Raw genomic sequence first — 21004 nt, forward strand, 5'->3', positions numbered from 1 at the left:
TTTATTATTATTATATATATATATATTAATATATATTTTATAGACACAAATATACAGTAAAATATATATTATTATTTTTATTTATTAATCTATTTTTTATAGGCAACTAAGTAATATTTAATTGTACATTTGATAAAGAAAACAAAGCTCAAACTTAAGCTTACTAAGATTTAAACAAAGATTATTTAAGGAATATATAAATTTAATAGATTAATCTTTAGAAGAAGTACAAAATATACCCTTATTTACATAACTAAATATGCAAATTTGTGAATTAATCATTAAAATCAACAGAACACAAATACTAATCATCATTTAATTATCTTGGTATACTATTTCTAAGATCTAAGTAAATAGATTGATCTAAACTGAAGGTCTACCGCTCTCAAGTGATCTTCAATAAATTATTAATTTTCTTTTAAGAAAAATGTTTAATTTTTAATGGTTAAATGTGAATGTTATTTACTTTTAAGCACAAGACTTAATTGATTATTTAGAGCTATATAAATAATATGGAATTCAGCTATTGTAACTATCAATACCAATCAACAGCTTCTACAAATAATATTTGGATTTAATTTTAAGCTAGGTTAGACTACACGAAAAAAAAAAATTTCGAATTGCATACAGAAAAATAAAATTAAATTTATATACAATATTTTATATATATTTATCACCTTAATATTATTATTATAATTATTATATTATTAATTTTATTATTAAGGAAGAAAAGAAAGATGAAAATATATTTTTTCAGAAATTTAACATATTAATTTTAAGTAAATTTATAAATTTTATATAAATTAATAAATAATTTCTTGATATAAATATTTACTTATATATATATGACATGATTTTTATCAATATTTCTATATTTTTAATGCAATCTATATTTAATTATTAATTATTAAATCACACAACTTTTTCTTACAGTGCCTCCGTGTTCTCTGTCTATATTTTCGCTCCGTTTTCATACATTTTCAAGCCGCGTTTTTATTCTCGCTGCGTTCGCTTTGCCCTCGCTCTCCGCCTCTCCGTCTCTCCGCCTCCGTCTCTCTGTCTCCGTCTCTATCTGCTTCTCCCCATCTTCCTCCGCCTCTCCCTGCATCCACCTCATACCCCATTTTCGTATTCTCATCGAGTTCACTTAAAGTTTGGATCACCTCGGCCTTTTCAGTTTCAGTTTTGCGTTTAATGCGAGCACAACAAAAGTCGGTGAATTTGAATTTGAATTTGGAATATTTTATAATTTCTGTCAATCTGTGTTTCCCCATCTTTATTTTCTGTTGTTTTTGTTTCTGTGAAATCGCACTCAATGTTGTTGCTGTGACAATATCAATTTTGATGGCCTGGAACTGGAACTATAATTTCCAGTATCAGTGGGCTTGATAGTGATACGATCTAAGCTTTGGGTTTCTTGGAAATTTATTGTGGTTTTTGTGGTTATTTTTTAATAGTTTTAAACTTAAATAATTAAATGCTTTGACTTATTTTTATGTGGTTACCTTTTTTAGATAATTTTGAAATGTTTTTTTAAAGAATTTGCTGCTTATAATTTTGATTTGTGTATCTTTTAGATGATTTGAAATAATTTTTTTAATCTCTTAAAATTTTGAAATATTTACAATTAATTAAATTAGTGAATTTTTAATATTTTTTTTACCTTTAAAGAGTTTTCTACTCTTAGACTTGAGTTTGTTTTGGCTTTAATATTTTCCTTAAAATTCTTTATTAATTAGATTCAATTTTAAAAAATAAGAAAAATCGTTTTTAAGAAGTTAAAATAATTTTAAAATACTGAGAATATTTAAACAATTTCAGAGCTGGTTTTCAAATATTTTATTCATAATTATTCCAGCCCAAAATAAGTTCAGAATCAACTAGTTTCTTCCAGAAGATTCCCAGAACCTCGTTGCCCTTCGCCTTAGCTGTAGTACTTATAATTTTTATCTTATTTTCCTATTTATTTAATATTTTTTCTCCTCTTTGCAGTAAGACATGAAGCTCTACGCCCTGCTCTCACTTTTGGTGGGATCTCTGGCCATTGGCCAGATCTCCGCCGCCGGCTCACATCATCTGCTCTGCTACTACGATGGCAGCAGCTTTGTCCGCGAGGGTAAGTCCCGTTGCCTGGGGACGATAACGCTAGATTGGGGTTATCGGGGGAGTACCTTCGCCTCCCTCCAAGCAAAATATATAGAAAATATATATATAAAACGATCTGTGGCTGGCAGCAAATTCAATTAGATGATTTTCACTTTTCATAGGCGCTTGCTAAAAGCATAAAGTTGTGGCTGATAATTGGCAGCGGGTCACAAGATCACGGGGCCCCCAGAGCTGTTACCGTGGCAAATTCGAGTAAATTGCAGTTTTGGGAGGGCGGAAAACCCCCACACAGTCGCTGTAGTACTTAAACTAATTGAAATTGGCGTATCGAGGGTATCGAGTATCGGTGACTCAGGTTTCGCGGAGGTGCCACCTTCAAAGCGTTAATTGATGACGCAAACGAAGCTTACAGTCGCACTTGAGTCTGTTTGTGTTTATTCTCCAAAATGCTAAATGTGATTTTCACAGAAATTAAGCAACAAATGCGACGTTGAATTAAGGAAGATTTATTTATATTTTTATGATTATTTTCATGGAAAGATTAGGCCCATTTCAGTCAAAGATTTACTAAATAAATTTCATGGACTTCTTTGCAGGCCTCTCCAAGCTCATCTTGAGCGACTTGGAGCCCGCTTTGGCCTACTGTACCCACTTGATCTACGGCTATGCCGGCATCAATCCCTCCAGCAACAAGCTGGTGAGCAACAACGAGAAGCTTGACCTGGACCTGGGCAGCAGCCTGTTCCGCCAGGTGACTGGCCTGAAGCGCAAATACCCGGCCCTGAAGGTCCTCCTCAGCGTGGGCGGTGACAAGGACATCGTTGATCCGGACAACAACAAGTATCTGACTTTGCTGGAGAGCAGCAATGCCCGCATTCCGTTCATCAACAGCGCCCACTCGCTGGTGAAGACCTACGGCTTCGATGGCCTGGATCTCGCCTGGCAGTTCCCCAAGAATAAGCCCAAGAAGGTCCATGGCGGCATTGGCAAGTTCTGGAAGGGTTTCAAGAAGATCTTCACCGGTGACTTTATCGTTGACGAGAAGGCCGAGGAGCACAAGGAGGAGTTTACCGCGTTGGTTCGTGAGCTGAAGAACGCCTTCCGTCCTGATGGCTACCTGCTGGGAGTCAGTGTCCTGCCCAATGTCAACTCTTCCCGTGAGTTTTCACTTTTCCCTTGCCGAATTTCCCTTTGTAATCTTTTTCTGGTCGCAGTGTTCTTCGATGTGCCCGCCATCATCAACAACCTGGACTATGTGAATCTGCACGCCTACGACTTCCAGACGCCGGAACGCAACAACGAGGTGGCCGACTTTCCGGCTCCAATCTACGAGCTTAACGAACGCAATCCCGAGTCGAACATCAACTACCAGGTGAAGTACTGGACCCAGAACCGTGCTCCCGCTGCCAAGATCAATGTGGGCATTGCCACCTACGGCCGTGCCTGGAAGCTGACCAAGGACTCTGGCCTCACCGGCCTGCCTCCAGTGGCCGAAACCGATGGCGTGGCCCCCGCTGGCACCCAAACCCAGATCCCTGGCCTTCTCAGCTGGCCCGAGGTCTGCGCCAAGCTGCCCAATCCGGCCAACCAGCATCTGAAGGGCGCCGACGGTCCCCTGCGTAAAGTGGGTGATCCCACCAAGCGCTTCGGCAGCTACGCCTATCGCTCTGCCGACGACAGCGGCGAGAATGGAGTCTGGGTGAGCTACGAGGATCCCGACACGGCGGCCATCAAGGCGGAGTATGTGAAGCGTGAGGGTCTGGGCGGTATTGCGGTGGTGGATCTGAGCTTTGACGACTTCCGCGGCGGTTGCACCGGCCACGACAAGTATCCCATTCTGCGCAGCGTCAAGAGCAAGTTGTAAAGCGGTTATTTGGGACATGTTTAAGACATTTACTACCCTCACTTTTCTCACAGTGTTTCTTCTCTGTAATCGACAAGCAAATCTGTTTAATCATTAAAAAGCAAATTAAAATAACATTGACACCAAAAAGAGATGGATTTTTATTGTGTTTTAAGTTGGAAAAATCTAAGTGAACGTTATTTTAGCTTTCAAGGAATTTCATTAGTCCTATTTTTTGTTTTTTTATCCTTTAACCTGACTTTAAAATTGGGAATTTTAGGAGCATTATTTGCCTCAAGTTTACTCTTAATTATTTATAAAAAAAAATGTAAGACTAAAATCCCTTTTTTAACCTATAATTTATAGTTTCTTTTATATCATTAAGTGAGTCACAGTGAACCCCCGCTTGGCAGACCTAGTTACTGGGGCATAAATCGATTGCTCGTTGCACATTATCTGCAATTGAGTGCAACAACTTCCAATTACTTGGCCCCAAATGGCAAATAAACTGATTAGATGGCCGAATGAAGGCACTCATGTATGAATTGTGTCCAGTCCCACTTTTCTTCGTCTCTGTGGCCATTTTCCTACACTTGAAACAATTTTTTGTATAATTTTTAAAACCTAAACAAGGCAAAACTAAATTCCAAAAAATCATTTATTCTACTAAAATTAAATTATTATTTTATATTTAATTTTAATTTAACTCACTCCCACTTTTTTCTCTCAGTGCTCTGCTCCTTTGCTGGCTCTCCGATTCCGTTGCTGCCTGGCGCTGTGACTTCATTTTGCTGCTCCTTCCGGCGTTTCGTGTCAGCCTGTGGTCGCCGGCTGATTGTTTTATGTGCGGTGTTTGTGCTGCCTACACCCCCCCAGCGGAATCTCCTGCCACCCACCGACAGTCTACCCCCCCCCCCCCCCCCCCCACTGATGCAGCTTCAACTGCAGTCATGTAGCAACAGTTTCCATTGCATTGTGGCCAATGGCTCATTCATCTTTGGGCGGTGGTCATGCTGTGACCACTTGAACCATTGCCGCTGACACCCACAGAGCGAAGGGGAAGCTGCTGCTGGCTGGTGCTCCTGCCTGTCCAGGTCCTGCTGGGTGGTGCCGCTGCATGTTGCCTTCGCTTGGATCACTTTATCATTTGCAAAATTGCAAAATGCAACCGCAAAAACCATAACCCAGGCGCTGGCAAAGTATATTTTAGAGCCCCGGCTTCGACTACGGGACTCCGAGTCCCTGCTTCAGCTTCAGTTGCTGCCCTAGCTCTTGCTCATGCTCCTGCTCCTGCTCCTGCTCCTGCTCCTTTCCCCAAGCATCACATCACGCATACGCACTGTCTGCTCACCGGGCAGGCCAGGAAGTACCATTCCTCTGCCGCCTTCTCCCATCTGTAGCTCTGGCTCCTGCCCCCCTGTTCCGGCCAACGAATTTGAGGCAAGGACTGGGTTGCCGTTGATTTAGTTCTCGGTTTGTGAAAAGCGCATTGGATTTTCGGGAGGTTCCCATTGAAACGAAAAATGCACAGGGGGAAAGGGTTTAAAATTTCAGGGAATTAGATTAGATTTAAATTTTAAGTTAAGTTCGTTTATAATTTTTTTGTGTGCTAAAATTAGTATAGAACTTGATTAATTTATTTTTATAAACAATTTAAAGAGCTAATACTATGAAAAGTAAAGTTTATATGCTTTAAATAAATATTTATAAATGTAAATTAAGTATTTTAGACTATTTTGAGTTGATATTGGTTTTGGTTGATTTCCTTTTAAGAAATCTCTTCTGATCGTTAACAAAATTTAAATACATTTATTACCATTTATTTTATATTAAATTCCAATCAACTTCCTCCTAGTTTTTTTTCAGTACACATCCCTACTGCTGTTTGGGCATATCACTGGCCGCATAAATCTCGTGTCGGCACTGAGCAAGTGGCTCCTGGTTTGGGGGTCTGACTCTGATCCTGCTGCCGCTGCTCATGTTGCCATGTTCTGCAGTGACCGAGGTCCCACTTACATGGACTAAGAGGCAGGAGAGCAGGAGAGTGGGTGTGGGTGTGGGTAAAGTATGATTTCTGGGCTGGGACTCCTTTTGCACACACACACACATGCAATTAGTCAACCACAAAATAACAAGTTGCCGTGTAAAGTGCCACGCCCAGATTGGAGTTGTCCTGGAATAAACGGGGAGGGGGCCTAAGCTGCCGCGCATGAGATGTTAACAATTATCAAAGCAATTTGCCGAAAGGCGGCCTCCAAAGCATGACCCATTACCGTAACCATTTACATTCCCAGTCCACCGAAATCCCCGCTAGCCGGGCACGCACGCACACTCGAACGATCCGGAATGAAGTTCATAACAATTACTTGGGGCGTAAACGGGCACAAAAGATACATTCGCATCCGGCAGATACATTCTGCAATTGCTGCAAATGACGCTCGACGGCGCCCCCCAAATCGAAACTCGTTTGCTGAATCAGCTGGAAAGGTGCGACGGGGGGGCTATTTTATGTCCAAGACACGTGCAAATGCAGGACCAAGGACATCACTGGATACCGGTTTCGGGATTCAGGATTCAGGATTCCGTGTGTGAGTCCTCTATATTGCCAGTGCGTGTCTGAGCATATGCAAATTGTCGACAGCCAGTCGGTAGCCATGGGGCAATCATCCCTCCAGGAGGAGGAGGAGTCCATCCCCCCATTGAGTTTGGCAGTGCAAAAAGTTAATGAATGCGGCGGGGATTAGTGACTGGAGCTAGCTGGGGCTATTTATGGTGCGCAGGATAAATAAATAAATGCCATACGTGAGCCGACCAAGTTCATTAATGAATATAAAATCAAGTGGCGGGCAAAGCCACTGCTGCTGTTCTTAAATAAAATATAACATCAGCTTTTTAACATATTTATATAGATTGTAAATGCATAAAATTAAGTATTGTGTTGGGGGTTTCAAAATGAGAATAATTTCTTAAAAACCAGCTAACTTAATCAATGAAGTAAGCATAGTTTCCAGGGTGATATTCATATTAATACACTATAATTATTTATAAATATATAAAAAATAAGAATTATATAAATTATAAATGATAATTTGTTAAAAAAAGTATTGTTTATTTACTGAATTAAATTGTGATAAATAAAAAAGAATGATTAAGAAAATATTTTAAAGAGAAACAAACGAAGAAAACCCCAAAGTTCGTGGTAAATTTATACAACTAAATGTTAGTTAAGGGTATAAGGACCAAAATATAAAAAAATTTTCCAGTTACATAATTTTCCTAAGATTTTCTGTTTGTTTCCTAAAGAAAACTCTCACATAAAGTCTTCAAATGCACTTGAACTTAACCTTACTTCACCTTATAAAAAAATACTTTTTTTAATGTCCTGCTTTTGTGTTATATTTTTAAACTATAAAAAATGTATCCCCCTGACCAATCAGATATTTAAATTCTTAAGAAATTTACACCGTGGGTGAAATGCACTCACAGTGCCGACTCGGCGGGTAGCCTGAATTATTCACTGTCAGCTTTATCGGGCGGCGTCCTCGGAGAGCGTTTTGTCCTGCGGTTTGCTTGGACTTTTCCAGCAGCAGCAGACTTTTCCCGCTTGTGTTTCCCGCAAGTGTTACATTTCGCACATGCCAGAGCCTGCGGGGAAATGGCAAAGGAAAACGGCAAAGGAGCACAGAAAAAAAAAAAATTATGCTGCGTGAAAAAGTTTTTGGCTCGACTCAAAAATGGGCGACACCTCACGTACCAGAGTCCGAGTGTGTGTGTGTGTGTGTGTGTGTGTGTGTGTGTGTGTGAGGACACGTTTGGTGTGTTGGCCATGTTTACGAGTCCTTGGGGCCCACTTGATCAGAAGGAGTTGCCTGGGAGTTGTTTCCAGCATTTGTCCGGTTATCTAAGAGTCCTGCCCCCCGTTTCCGTTTCCGTTTTAGTTTCAGTTACCCCTTCCCCTTCCCCTTTTTCCCACCACTAACCACTTAATTAATTAAAATAGCGACATCTTCTTGAATCAATAGCTGGGTGAAGCCCATAACCATGGCTTTTCCCGAGCAAGGTGCGCTTATCGGTTCGCACAAATCACCGGATCCATAATGGAAATGTCCCCGTATATAATATATACTATGGAGCAGCAGCTCCTCATGTTAATTAGAAAACCGAGCGGGAATCTGTCTCTCTGTCTCCCTTTGGCCATGTGGAAAACTCTTTTTATCAAATTCATTAATCAGCGTGCCCTGAAAATGGAATTCAAGTTCGAGGCAGCCCCGGAGAAACACACCTTCCTACGCAAAATGCCAAATGGAAAAAGGGGGGCTTCAAGCAGCTCCAAGTCCAAGGAGTGCGAGCTGGCCAATTGACCAAAGAGTTTCGGTTCAAAGCCAAAGAAAACTGAAGAAACTGGATAGGAGAAGACTGGTATACTACTTAAAATCAATTTTAAATGTATTAAAATATTTTAAAAATTAAAATAAATTAAAAACTGAAAGTATCTGCAGTTTTACAGAAATTATAAGGTGGGATCCTTGGTTATTCTGTATGATATATATTATCCTAGTTTCATAAGCTTAGATACTATGTATAGATGTTTCTATGATATTTCTATTATATTATTAAGGTATCCAAGCCTCAAAAATATATATAAAAAATATTATTACTAAATATATTAAAACCTCAAACAATATATACCCTTCTCCTACACCCAGGGTATCCCAAAAAGAACATAAGAAAATTCCTATCTGCGTAAATCATAAAAAGCAGAACCAACAACAAAACCCCCCCGAGTTCGAAGTTCAAGTGGTGGGCGTCATTTTTGGCCTGCCCTCTGACTGGGCGTGGCCAATAGGCTTAGGTCCTGACGTTTGATCAAAGAAAGCCCTCGGAATTATGAAAGAAACAACAGCCAGCGACCGCAGCCTAGCATGGAAATTATTTATCGCCTCTTTTGCCCCGGCAATTGTCGGTGCTGGCCGTGTAGTTTATGATTTCCAAGGCCACGCCCAGGGCCCCTCACAGAATCCACCCAGCTCATCAGATTGTCAGTCGCCTGCCCCACTCGCGGCGGCTTTTGTGTCTAAATGTCGAGGCAAATAAATCAAAAACCGGGAAAATTAGTAAGGGGAAATGGCAAAGGGGCAACATTATGTTATGGCCACTCAGCTCCTCGGAACTCTTGCTCCGGCCGCTGTCTTTAATGGAAAAGCTTTTGGGGGGGCGGAGTGAAAATAGCTGGGGAAAACTGGGTGTAACCGAGGGAAAATTGATGAAGTGGCTGGACGAGAGTGCAGAAGCAACTATGAGCTAGTAACTGGCCATGAAAACTATGGGAAGATCTAGCCCGACTCTGCCACGCCGAGTTAAGGTTGACGGCGAACTTTAGCAAGTGCAATTTTGTTGGCCTTAACAATGAAAAAATGGCTTAAATGTGTACTAAAAATATTAAAATTGATGTTTTGATCCTGGAAAATATGGTAAAGATACATCAAATGGAGGTATATCTTAGATATATTCTAACTTTAGCTTACAAAATATTTAATCTTTTCCTGTTTTCATGTTTATTTATAAAATAATTTGTATATTTTTGTATTAATAATTACCTTTTAATTACAACACCTGCCTGCATGCTGCAGCTGCTTGACTAAAGGCTCATGATTCACTCATAAAATGATTCATTAAAGTGTAAAATTGATTGCTACCGATTAGGAAATTTGCCACAGCTTTTAGGAATACATTAAATTTAATTAAATTAGCTTTGATTACAGGTGAGAAGAAGTTATCAAGCAACCCCTTGCCTTGATTTTTCCACCCCCTCTTGAATTTTGTTTAAACTTCCTCGCGCTTTGTTTTGTTGGTCAGCAAAGCGGCTTAAGCAGGGGGTCTTTGCCGTCCCCTGAATTTCCACCCGATTTTCCGCAACCTTCACTCTCCCCTCCCCCCCACCCAGGACCCCCCTGTTAGTTTGTTAATTTTGCTTTAAGCTCATGTACGGTCAATGTTTGGCCAACACCTTGTAATATCCGTTTAAGCTGCCCGCCGCCGACTGACTGACAGTTGGACATTTTCAGCAGGACAGGGCCAATTTAGCTACAGTTCATTTGACTTGTGTGGGGGAGGTGGAAAGCCCTGGGCTGGGGGGGGGGGGGGGAGGACTATGGGGCTCCGAGGAGCACCAGCAGTCAGTGCTCTAAACATGACTTATGACCAGTACGTGATGCAACATAAAAATGCCATTACATAGTGCGTGTTTCGTTGCTGCTCTGTTGAGCAACCCCCACCCTCCTCCTTGGATTTTCCCACCCCCTTGGCTATTGCCTACTCGCTTTCACTCACTCACGCATCTCCGGTCTCTCCCGCTCTCCCGCTCTCCCCCTCTCGCTTTCGTCCAACATGACGTATGAGTGTTGCACGTTTGCCTTGCCATTCAGGCGACTGCCACTGACAGGATACGCTGCTCCTCCTCCGCAGGACTCTTCCTCCCCGCCTAAACAATTTCTCATCTGTTGTTATTTACCTTGCCACCCCCCTGGCCTCCCTTTGAATGCCAAGCATTGTTTGCTTTATTAGTGAAATTTAATGTGAAGTCTATTGACCAGCAGCAATCGAAGCGGCGGAAAGAAAATGAAACAGGAGAGCACGGTGAAAAATTATAGTTTTTTCCTAAATTGAAAACAATTTAAAATATATATTTATAATTATATAAAAATATATTTACTCTCTGGCTTATATGTTTACATTTATCTTGGAATTTCCCACATTTTCCCTGCAACTTCCACACTTTTTTTTCTCGGTGCCTCGTCAGACAGATGGGCAGTTCAATTTCCTCCCCAAATCATTCGGCATTTCATTAAAAAAGTTCGCTTTTCTAGCGTTTTCGATTCGCAAACTTTGGGCAACGCATCGATAGGTGCAAATTACACAACAATCGGAGGAAAAGCGGGACCTGGGATGTGAGGAAAAGTGTGGAAAAATGGGGGGATAGTTATGCGGGAAGAGTACCAGAAAGTTTGTTTAGCAAACAAAACAAAAAAAAATGGGAAGAACCAACTTGTTGTTATTGCTGTTTCTGATTTTGTTCAGTTAAACGTTAGATCTCGTTGTCTAGACCTTGGCGAGGGTGGATTAAGGAGTTTAATTTAATTATTTTAATAAATATTTAAAGGAGGCTAACTTTGGATTTTAAAAGAATTTTGTTTTGGGTTTAAGTCACTTTAAATAAGCTAATACTATTTAGTGAAATTTTTCTCTTGGGTTTATATTACTCCCTAAAAATATAGGGAATTGAAAAACTAATAAATAATGTACTAGGTAATTATTTCATTACTAAGTTAGTCATTTAAATAAATAAAAAATTTAATTTAATACATTTTCATTGAAATAAATTATTTACAAAAGGGGTTACTTAGCTAAGCTTTATGTTTTTTTAGATTTTGTTTTGCTTCTTAAAAATTATTTATAAATTTTCCTGGATAAATTATAAATCTTTAACTTTGTTAACTTACTTTAAAAACCCTTAAACCCACCCTCGGTGTGTTGGTTACCTGCTACAAACTTTGACGTTGCGGCAGAGTCAACGCTTAATGAGTTGCAATTGCTTGTTCAGAGTGCCCCGCCCCTAACCCCTTGCCACACACACACACACATACACATACATTTGGGGTAAACTTTGCCTATGCAAAAGTTTGTTAAGTGCTTAAAGACACACACACACCCAGAAACACACGGCAAATAAACGTTAAGAGGGAGGGGTCACGCAGCATTTAGAATTTGGTTTATGCAGCTAATTTGTTGCTGCCGCAACTAAATAGCCAATAAATCATGCAGTCAATCAATCAATCAGTGCCCCAGCGATGTCTGCCATTCAAATGCAGATTCAGTGAGAGGCTACAGATACAGATACAGATACAGATACAGATACAGATACAGATACAAAGACAGTTACAGATACAGATACAGCTAGATGTTGACACAGATACTCGAGCTACAGTAAAGGTTTTAAGTGGTTGGGAGGGTTGTTAAAATTAAGGAAATATTTTAATAAACAAGTATTTATAGTTAATTTATGTTTATTTATATTTTTGCTTGATTTTTCCTTTGATTTATATATTTAAATGCCTTAAAAGTAAGATAAATTTCTTCAGGAGATTAAAAATTCATTCAAGTTTCCCTCATCTTTCACTGCTTACCTAATTCCCAACTTAAAAAATAAAATAATCTTTTCTTCTTTTAATCAGTAAAGTACATCGAGTGCTCACTGTACCAACCAAAGGAAATAACACAGTGTAGAGCACAGGATTTCAGGAATCCTTTTTTAAATGCCTGTCAATGCCGTTTGACGATATAATGGAATAGGCCAGAAGGGAAAAGTGAAGGGAAAGGCCGGAAAACTGTGGAAAACTGATGGGAAAGGGGTTCCATGGGAGGTGCGTTGCCTGCATTGTGTTGGCCCGCTGACTTTCGGTATGCCAATGTCGCCCCAGAGCGTCAACTCAACTGCAGAGTGACAAGAAAGGGTCAATTGAGTGGTGAGGTTAGCTGAATGCCGGCAGGGGTTCCAAAGAGGGGGCTTTGGCCGACACTAAATGACAGCTAATTGCTCGCTTGTCGACGCACAACAACAGCAACAACAATGGACAAAGACAACAATAACGAAGGCCAAAAACTGAACTGAAAACGAAAGGGACAAGAAGCCAAACCGAAAGAGAGAGATAGGTAACCCCCCTTGGAGGCCTAAAAGAATGCCACACTATTTGTATCTATTACCAAATATGTAGAACGAACCATCGAAGAAATTATATTCTATGAAATATGAAGTATAAGCCGGTGGAAAACATTTTCTATGACAGCGGAAACCCGATGCCATCACTTGAGCCTTGCAGCTGCTGGTTAGCCAAGTTACTACTGCCAGTTTCCTGTTCCTGGACAGATTCAGGGGAAGGCCTCAATCAGCTGTTCGACATAAGACCACTTTAAAGGCATTTCCCCCAAAATTTCCCAGCAAAAGGGTTGGTCATTTCGTAGAAATTGTGTGCTCGTTAGGCCCTGGCCTGCGGTCAGTGCCATCAATGCGACCGTAAAATTACACCCAATTAAAATAATTCAGCAACTAAGCAATGCAAATTGTATCAAATTACCAATTAATGTGCCTGCCCCCTCCTCTCGCCTCCAGATCCTTGCCAAAATGCGACAAATTAAATGCCAAAACATCAAAAGGCAAACAGGATGTGCCATATGTGGCTGCTGTTGCTTCTGCTCCAGTGTGTCTGTGTGATTTATAAGCCTTATTATTAAGGACAATAGCACACACACACACACACATTAAGCGAGGTCTAAAGGCTAATTTAAGTGATTTGAAGTGCCATTATATATTGATAGAAATCCAGGCAAGTGCCAGGATACATAAATCCGTATTCATATACGTGTTTGACTAACACACCGGCACATCTGTTTGCATTTTGACTGACTTTCGGTTCAAACTAGGCCCAAAATGAGACAACACAACAGCAAATTTTGTGATGTGTTTGGGATAGCTTCAAGCTTCAGAGAAATTGGAATTCCTTTAAGAAAATAATAGGGAAGAGAATGTGTTTTGTTAAAAGGTATTTAATTGTCAATAATTTAAAATATTTTTTTAAATTGGAAATACAATTCTAAACTAGCTTACGTACTTATTTACGAACAAATAGTGTGATAAGATTGTTGCTTAAACTTCTAAAAATATTTTTCAACTTGCAGTAAATGTTTTCTATATCTTGATTTTCCATATTTACATTACCTACTCAGGTTAAATATGTTTCTATTTTAGAGTCACTCGTTTTTTGGGACAACTGAGAAATGGTCAACACAACTCTTTTTGGGGCTTGCTTGTTTGTCTGCTGTGTTTTTCTGTTGATTTTTCAAATTTTCCCAAAAGGTGAGAGCCCCTCTTGCTTTGGCAGGCATTAAAATTTACTCGCCTGCTAAATATTTTGTTAAGAGCTGTCCGAGCTGTGTGTGTGTGTGTGTGTGCGTGTGTTGGAGTTGTTTGTTTGTTAGCTTGTTTGCGTTTGTTTGGGTGTTTTGCGTGTGTCGCGTGTGAAATGCTTGGCAAACAACTACTAAACTAACAATAAGGACCTGCAGTAATTTCTGGCGACGCCTTTTTCACATACCCTAGAAATGGTTAGGCATTTTCCAGGAGAGTTGTATGGGTTTTGGGTTCAATTGTAAAGCTATTTAATTAAATTTTTATAAGAATTATGAGTTTTAAAAGGTTTAAAAATATTTTTAAAATTATGAAATATTAAAAAGGAAATGCTTTTAATTAAAACTTATTATTTTTTATTTTTATAAATTATTTTTCAATAGATTTTAAAATTTGTTGATTAGATTTTAACCAATTAAAGGATATCAGGCCAGGCTTAACCTATCGCTTATATCCCTGCCTTGGCACTAGACTGCAAATTGCTTTGTTGCCTGCGATGCTGTCCTCCAGTTGCACTTATATATATATATATATATGTGTGTGTGTTGCTTGTGTATGTGTGTGGAAAATCCTTGCGTTAGCAGTAATCAGCACGTAGCGTTTAGTTCATTGTATGTGCGTGCTCACTCGCGTGCCGCTATATGAGTGCTTATGTGTGTGTGTATAGGTGTTGCTCTTTGAGCTGGTGTATATGTGTGTGTAAGTATAAGTGTTGGTCTTTGTAATGGTATGCGTAGTTTGTTTCAACAAAACCCCAAAGCGGAAGTTGCTTTTTACTTTTACTTTACTGGCAATTACTTCTAGGGTTGCATATCGACTTTTATCGGATTTATCGGTATTTTATATCGATTATTAATAACTAGTATCGATTTTTACAAAAACAAGTTCTCGTTTTTAAAGGATTAAATAGTATAAAGAATTTAAATTACTAACATTTCTTTAAAAAATTAAAACAAAAATCTCTTAAAATCAATTTCTTATCGATAAATATGCCTGTATACCGTTATTTTACCCCCTGATTTTTTTTAAATTTTTTTTTGCCTTTTTCCCACTTCTTACCTCCTTTACAAGGATTTTTTTCCTGTAGCCTCGGGAGCTACTTTTACATAAACACCAACTAGCGTCTAAATAACTTTTAAATGACGTTTGCTAGCGTGTGTGTGTGTGTGTGTGTGTGAGGCGGGGGGCGTGGCAAACGCCTTTGCGTGTGAACTTTGCGGTTTTTCCCCCTGACCCTTTTACAAACCCCCCTTTAGAAAGCCACACGTTTCCCCCCCCCCTGCTTTTCTTCTTCATTCGCACTTTATTTTAAACTTTATTTATGCGATAGAAAGCTGCAAATTTTTGTTTGCTGCGCGACCCGCGAGTGAATTTATCTACAACCCCACACCCCTCACCCTCTTGGATTGTGTAAGAGCTAGGGGGGCGTGGTCCTTGTGTGGGCGCTAGCATTGTTCACTTTATACCATTGCAATCTATTTTTAAGCATGTTATGTGTGTGTGCTTGTGCCCGGCAGTTTGTTTGTTATTTTGTGCAAATTATGCGGGCTTAGCGCGTGAGCTGCTTACTCCTTGTTGTTAATTTTTATTCGTCGTTTATGTGTATGTGTGTGTGTGTGTATTTTATGTTTGTTTATTTCTATTTGTATTTGTATTAGTGTTTGTCCTGACAAGCGGATTTGTCGCTAAGCTGCCACCAATCCGCATTAAACCCCCCAAAACCTAGGGTTCTCCGAAAAAGGAAAAATACACAAGCTACGCCATGATGTAATCTATTATCAAATTTATAAGAATTTTTGTTTTGAATTGATATTTCAATATTTTTCTTTTATTTATTTGGGGTTCTTTTAAAGATTTGTAGTTTAAAGACAGATCCTTAAGACAGGTAACAACTCTAGCCTGGCCAGAAGCAGCCTTAAAGGATCCTGGAAAATAAGCTGCCATGGGAGGTGGGGGGTCGGAAAAGCTGAGACAAACTTCAATCAAGCACATAACGGGCAACGTGAAACGTGCGCATAAAAACAAATGCCAGCCGAAAAGTATGCAACACTTTTCTGCGTCAGCGTAAAAAAACGAAATGGCGGAGAAGTGCTGTAGTAGAGGGGGGTGGCATAAAAAAAGCAAAAAAAAAAGGAAAAAAAAAATAAGGGAAAGGGAAAAAAGGATGTTAACACGGAGGACAGTATAAGGGACCTGTGACAATTCAGACAATTCAGCGAAGGGCGCTGTGGAGCAACAATAACAATCCAAAACCAAATAGCCAGCCATTGAATGCCCTTTAAATAAATACATTTATAAACAAAGATGTTCTTAAGACTTGTAGGAATCTAAAAAAAATACAAATAATAAAATAAAATAAAGTGACACAACAATTGGTTATTACAGGGCTTCATTTGAGGCTCTAAAATTCTACCAAAATTAAACTTTTAGAAATGATTTTCTTTAGCAATTTTAAATCGAATTAAATGGTTTTTTTATCACTAAAATTCATACAAAATTTAATTTAAAATATTTAAATATTACTTATTAATGGCAGCATCTTAGGCATGCCTAAAACCCACTGCTTAGAGTATGAAAACTGATTTAATGTAATTCCTTGTTTTAGTTTTCTCTCCGACTGCATGTGTGTGTGGCGGAACCGAAGGGAATGAGGATCACACAGGGGAAGGAGATCGGGTAGTGAATGATATAGCAAGGAGGGGTTGGAATAGTGAACTAGAACCAGCAGCAGTCAAGTAGCAAGTACATAGCAGTGGTAGTGAAAAATCGCAACACGGCAGCTGCATTCTTTGCTAGAGTCAGCCAAAAGTCCTGATGGTTTTATTTAAAAAATAAAAATAGAAACAGAAATAAACTACATTTAAATAAGTTATGTATGCTAGAATTAAACTAAATAAATTTAGAAATTAAAATTAATTTAAGGTTTTAAAGAACTTTGTTTACTTACTTCAAATTAAACAAAGAGTAAATATGTGACATTTACGTTTTAAATTAATAAAATATCATAATATTAAATATATTTAAAGTATTTTAACACCAATTTAACAAATATTTTCAACTAAATTACTGTTTTTAATATAATATATGTAAGTCTTTTCTAGTATATTTAAACCAGCAGCTAATTTTATTTTATACAAGAGGCGTAGTTTCATCTAAAAAACAGTTTTAATTTTTTAGTAAACTTTAAAAAAATCAATTAAATTTATATATATTTTTATATTAACCTGTTTTTATATTTTTATTTTTAATATACATTTAAGTTTATGGCATTAAAATTTCAGTTTTAAAAACTTCTCTGAAAATGAAAACATTTGCCGCCTGTGACTGGACATATTTTGATTACCGTCTCGCTATGCTATGCTGACTCCTGACTACCGAGTGTGAGTGTGAGCGTGAGTGTGAGTGTGTGTATAAGTGTGAGTGTGTGTTGGGAGAACTGGTGACTCCTGGCTGAATTGGTGACCCCGACACTACTTGTCCTCCAAGCAGCCGCCACTACGGCAATTCAACAAACGCCAGCGACATGGCAACACTGCCACAACAACAATTACACTGGGAGAAATAATATAAATAATAATAATAAATAGTAATAATAATAATATATATTCCAAGACAGCTACTTAGCTTAGTAGCCTAAATAAAAGTACGAAACCATTTTTGGCAAAAGCTATTTATTTACTATTTTAATTTTATGAATTTTCAATTATGAATTCTTAACTCTCCTTAAAGCTTAAATTCAGTTTACATTTTAAATATTTCCTTGAAAACTATAACTTGATTTCCTAGAGTGTCCATAATAGGAACTGTGGCAACGAAAAAGCGACAGGAGGTGGCAGGAGCAGCACGAAGGGAGAAACTACAGCGGCATGCTCACGTCGCTGACGACGTGTCTCAAGTGTGTCCCCCCGTGTGAGTCCTTCCAACCCCTCCTCTTTCCACCCCCTGCCCCTCAGATCACCCCTCTCTTACTTCCTGCTCCCCCGTAGTGTTTGTCTGTTGTAATTCACGAAATTGCCAGCAATCGATATAAACATCAACTCTCAATGCGTTCCTAGCCATCTCCATCTCCATCTCTCCCTCTGACCTTTCTGCTGCTGTCTCTTTTTCCGCTTCATTGTTGTTGCTGTCAATTTTTGCCAATGATCCTGTTGACGTTTTTGTTGCAAGCGACAGAAAGAGACAGCAGAGCAGCCCAGGACTCTAAGGGAAAACAAAAATTGTTTGCCTGGCTTGGTTTTATTTTTATTTTAGTGCCAGCGAAACTGACATTGATGATGATTATTGGGAGTAAATAGAATTGAAAATGCCACCAGTATTCCGTATCCTACATATCCTATATGCCAGTCTCCATTTTCAAGGCCCAGGACACGTGTGAGTGTACTTGCCATACGTATCCTTGCCTCTCTCACTCTCCGCTTCGCATAATGCGCGCAAATAAATTGCAAAATCAATTGAGCGGTAAAATAGTTTCCCTTCATGGAAGATAACAACAACAACAACGGCAGCAGCTACAACAACAAATCGAAAGTCAATGCTAGTGCCACACCTCCCGCCTCCCCAAACAACAAGAAAAATATAAAGAAAATTGAAGCGGGAAATAGGAAAAACAAGTGCCGAGTTTAACTCCACAAACTCCAAACTCCAAGCTGCAGTAAAAGCCTGAATCCTGCTCTCAAATGCTAAAAGGAGGCGTTGCTAAGGCGTGGCACTTGAAAAGTGGAACAAGGATACTATGCCTGGGCATATATGAGAAGCTTATCACAAAGAGCTTGAAACCAAAGGCCTTAAAAAGGTTCAATCTTGAATTTAAGTACATTTACTTTGTTTAAAATACTGTAAAAACTTTAAGGTTTAATTTAAAAATTAATCTTATTTTTAATTTAATAATAAATCATTTAATGCAAATAAAGACTTACTTTAAAACCCACTTTAAGGTGTCGTCTGGCCACATTACGCATACGCCGTGTTGTACTGCTGCGGCTGCTGTGGATTCATTAAATGTTATAAACTCATTACGCGTTTTGTCTGTCCGAATGGGTATCGGGTGGTGGTAAGGGGGTGGGTGGTATACGAACGAGTGTTTGTTGGTTTGCTGTAATAACCACAAAACATCTGCGAGGTCCTAGCACACATACATATACCCACACACACACACACACACACTCGCAACTGAAAATCTTTGTGCAGAATTAATTAAGTAAACAATACGAAAATTGTGGAAATTGCTTTGAATGCGTCCCCAAACACTCACACACAGCGAAAGGGAAGCCAAAAAGGTGCACTGAAAAAAAATGGAATGAAGTTCTTTAGGTGATAATTGTTAAATATATATGAAAATTTATAAATAAAATTTTAGTTTTAGAAAATAATTATTAAAAATATATTTAAATTTAGAATTTTATTTAAAACAAAATCTAAAAAACACTGAAAATTTAATAGTATTATTAAATATAAATTTGTAAAATATCCCAAATATTAATTCTCGTAATAATTCATATTTAACAAAAATTTTGAAATCATTCAAAATTTAAAACCAATTTCTTGTTAATTTCCCCCCTTTTTCCTCAGTGCTCTTCAGACACTTGTATGTAAAAGTTATTGCCCGCAGCTGTTGTTGTTGCTGTTACACATTATTATTATGATGCTGCTTAATAGGCAAAGCAACTGATGATTGGGGGGCATCCAGGACCCCTAGGCCCCTCCCCCCTCCCCTCTCAGAGGCATCCCCCCCCCCACTCACATTGTCTGTGGCAACAATTAAGCCGCACTCTGCCTTAATGATAGAGACACATGAAGAAAATGGCTAAAAACAAAGGCAAGGAAAACTTCCAAGTGCATTGAAATGAGGCTCCTAGAAGGATAAAAACTTTTCTGATCATTCATGAATATTAAATTATGGTAGATAAGCGATTTTACCCGCGAATCAAAAGGAAATTCAAAGGGAAAAACTTGGGAATTTCTGCATTGATGAGTTTTATGCAATCAATTATTAAAGTTTTCTTTAGTTTGTTTAGAGTTGAAAATAGTTTTTGCTTAAAGTTCCACTTAATTATTAAGCATTTCTACATTTTTTAAATTCTTTAAGCCTAAAATTTTTAAATAAAAAAAATCTTTAGAGCTTTCTTCATTCTTCTCTCCCCACTTGGAGATACATTCCACTGCGAAATCTTCAGCCGGATTGATAGTGCGGGGCATTAAGTTGACATTGAGGCCAGCCACAGGTGGAACGAGGGCCGCCAAGCCACAGATATTTATGCAAATTGATCGAATGCCAAAATAACAAAAAAAGGCAAAAACAGAAGAAATCAAAACAAAGCCAGAAGAAAGAGCAGAATTTAGCAGAAGATTCGATCTGGAGTCTCTTCTGCTCTCTGAAAATATGAAAAACAATAAAGCGAAGACAAACGAAATTCGGTTGGCACTTTACTTGCGCATCATTAGCGTTCTTCTCTCCCTTTCTTTCGCTTAACACATATTGGTTAGAAAGCTCCGTCGAAATAAAAAAAAAAAAAAAAATATATAGAGGGGGAAGCGAGAGGCGACATTATTTTATGGTTTATCTCTTGTAAACCGAACATACTTTATGAGCGCGACATAAAAACAGCGTTTTGGGTCAAAGTTTGTAAGTTGCCCGCCATTTGGGTACACTGAAAGAAATTAGCAGGTTTAAAAATATAAATTTTATGAAATTTTTAAATAAATTAAAGTTGTTTTAGATCATTTAAAATATAAAAATAATAATATACACTATGAAATGTTTTCTTTAAAACACTTGATCAACTATTTCTGGTAAATAAAACTTGATTACATTATTTTAATATTTTAAATTAATATTTTATATTTACACTTCATTGAAATAAATATATTTTTATTAAAAATATATATATATAATTTTTATTTTAAATATATATTCTGAAACTTGTATTTACATATTCCATTCTCCAAGTGCTTCGAGAAAGTGTCTCCCCAGATCCACTCCCTCCTAACTTTATGACTGCACTAAAATAAACCTATTCGATCCAAGATGAGAGGCCTGAATGCGACGCCTTGTCTTTCGCTTTTATTATCGATTTCGGGTTGGTTTGCTCAGCTGG

The 21004-nt window shown here is 38.4% G+C and overlaps 1 protein-coding gene across 1 annotated transcript; it reads left to right on the forward strand.

The window, feature by feature from the left end:
• The first annotated feature begins 1141 nt into the window (after positions 1–1141).
• Positions 1142–4099, forward strand: Idgf4 (Imaginal disc growth factor 4). Its single transcript, XM_017174803.2, has 4 exons — positions 1142–1211; positions 1993–2116; positions 2703–3263; positions 3321–4099. Exons 2-4 carry the CDS (start codon positions 1999–2001, stop codon positions 3968–3970), a joined length of 1329 nt encoding a protein of 442 aa, XP_017030292.1. The 5' UTR covers positions 1142–1211; positions 1993–1998; the 3' UTR covers positions 3971–4099.
• Positions 4100–21004: the final 16905 nt, after the last annotated feature.

This window comes from Drosophila kikkawai, chromosome X (assembly GCF_030179895.1).
Source record: "Drosophila kikkawai strain 14028-0561.14 chromosome X, DkikHiC1v2, whole genome shotgun sequence".
In the NCBI taxonomy this organism is placed as follows: domain Eukaryota; kingdom Metazoa; phylum Arthropoda; class Insecta; order Diptera; family Drosophilidae; genus Drosophila; species Drosophila kikkawai.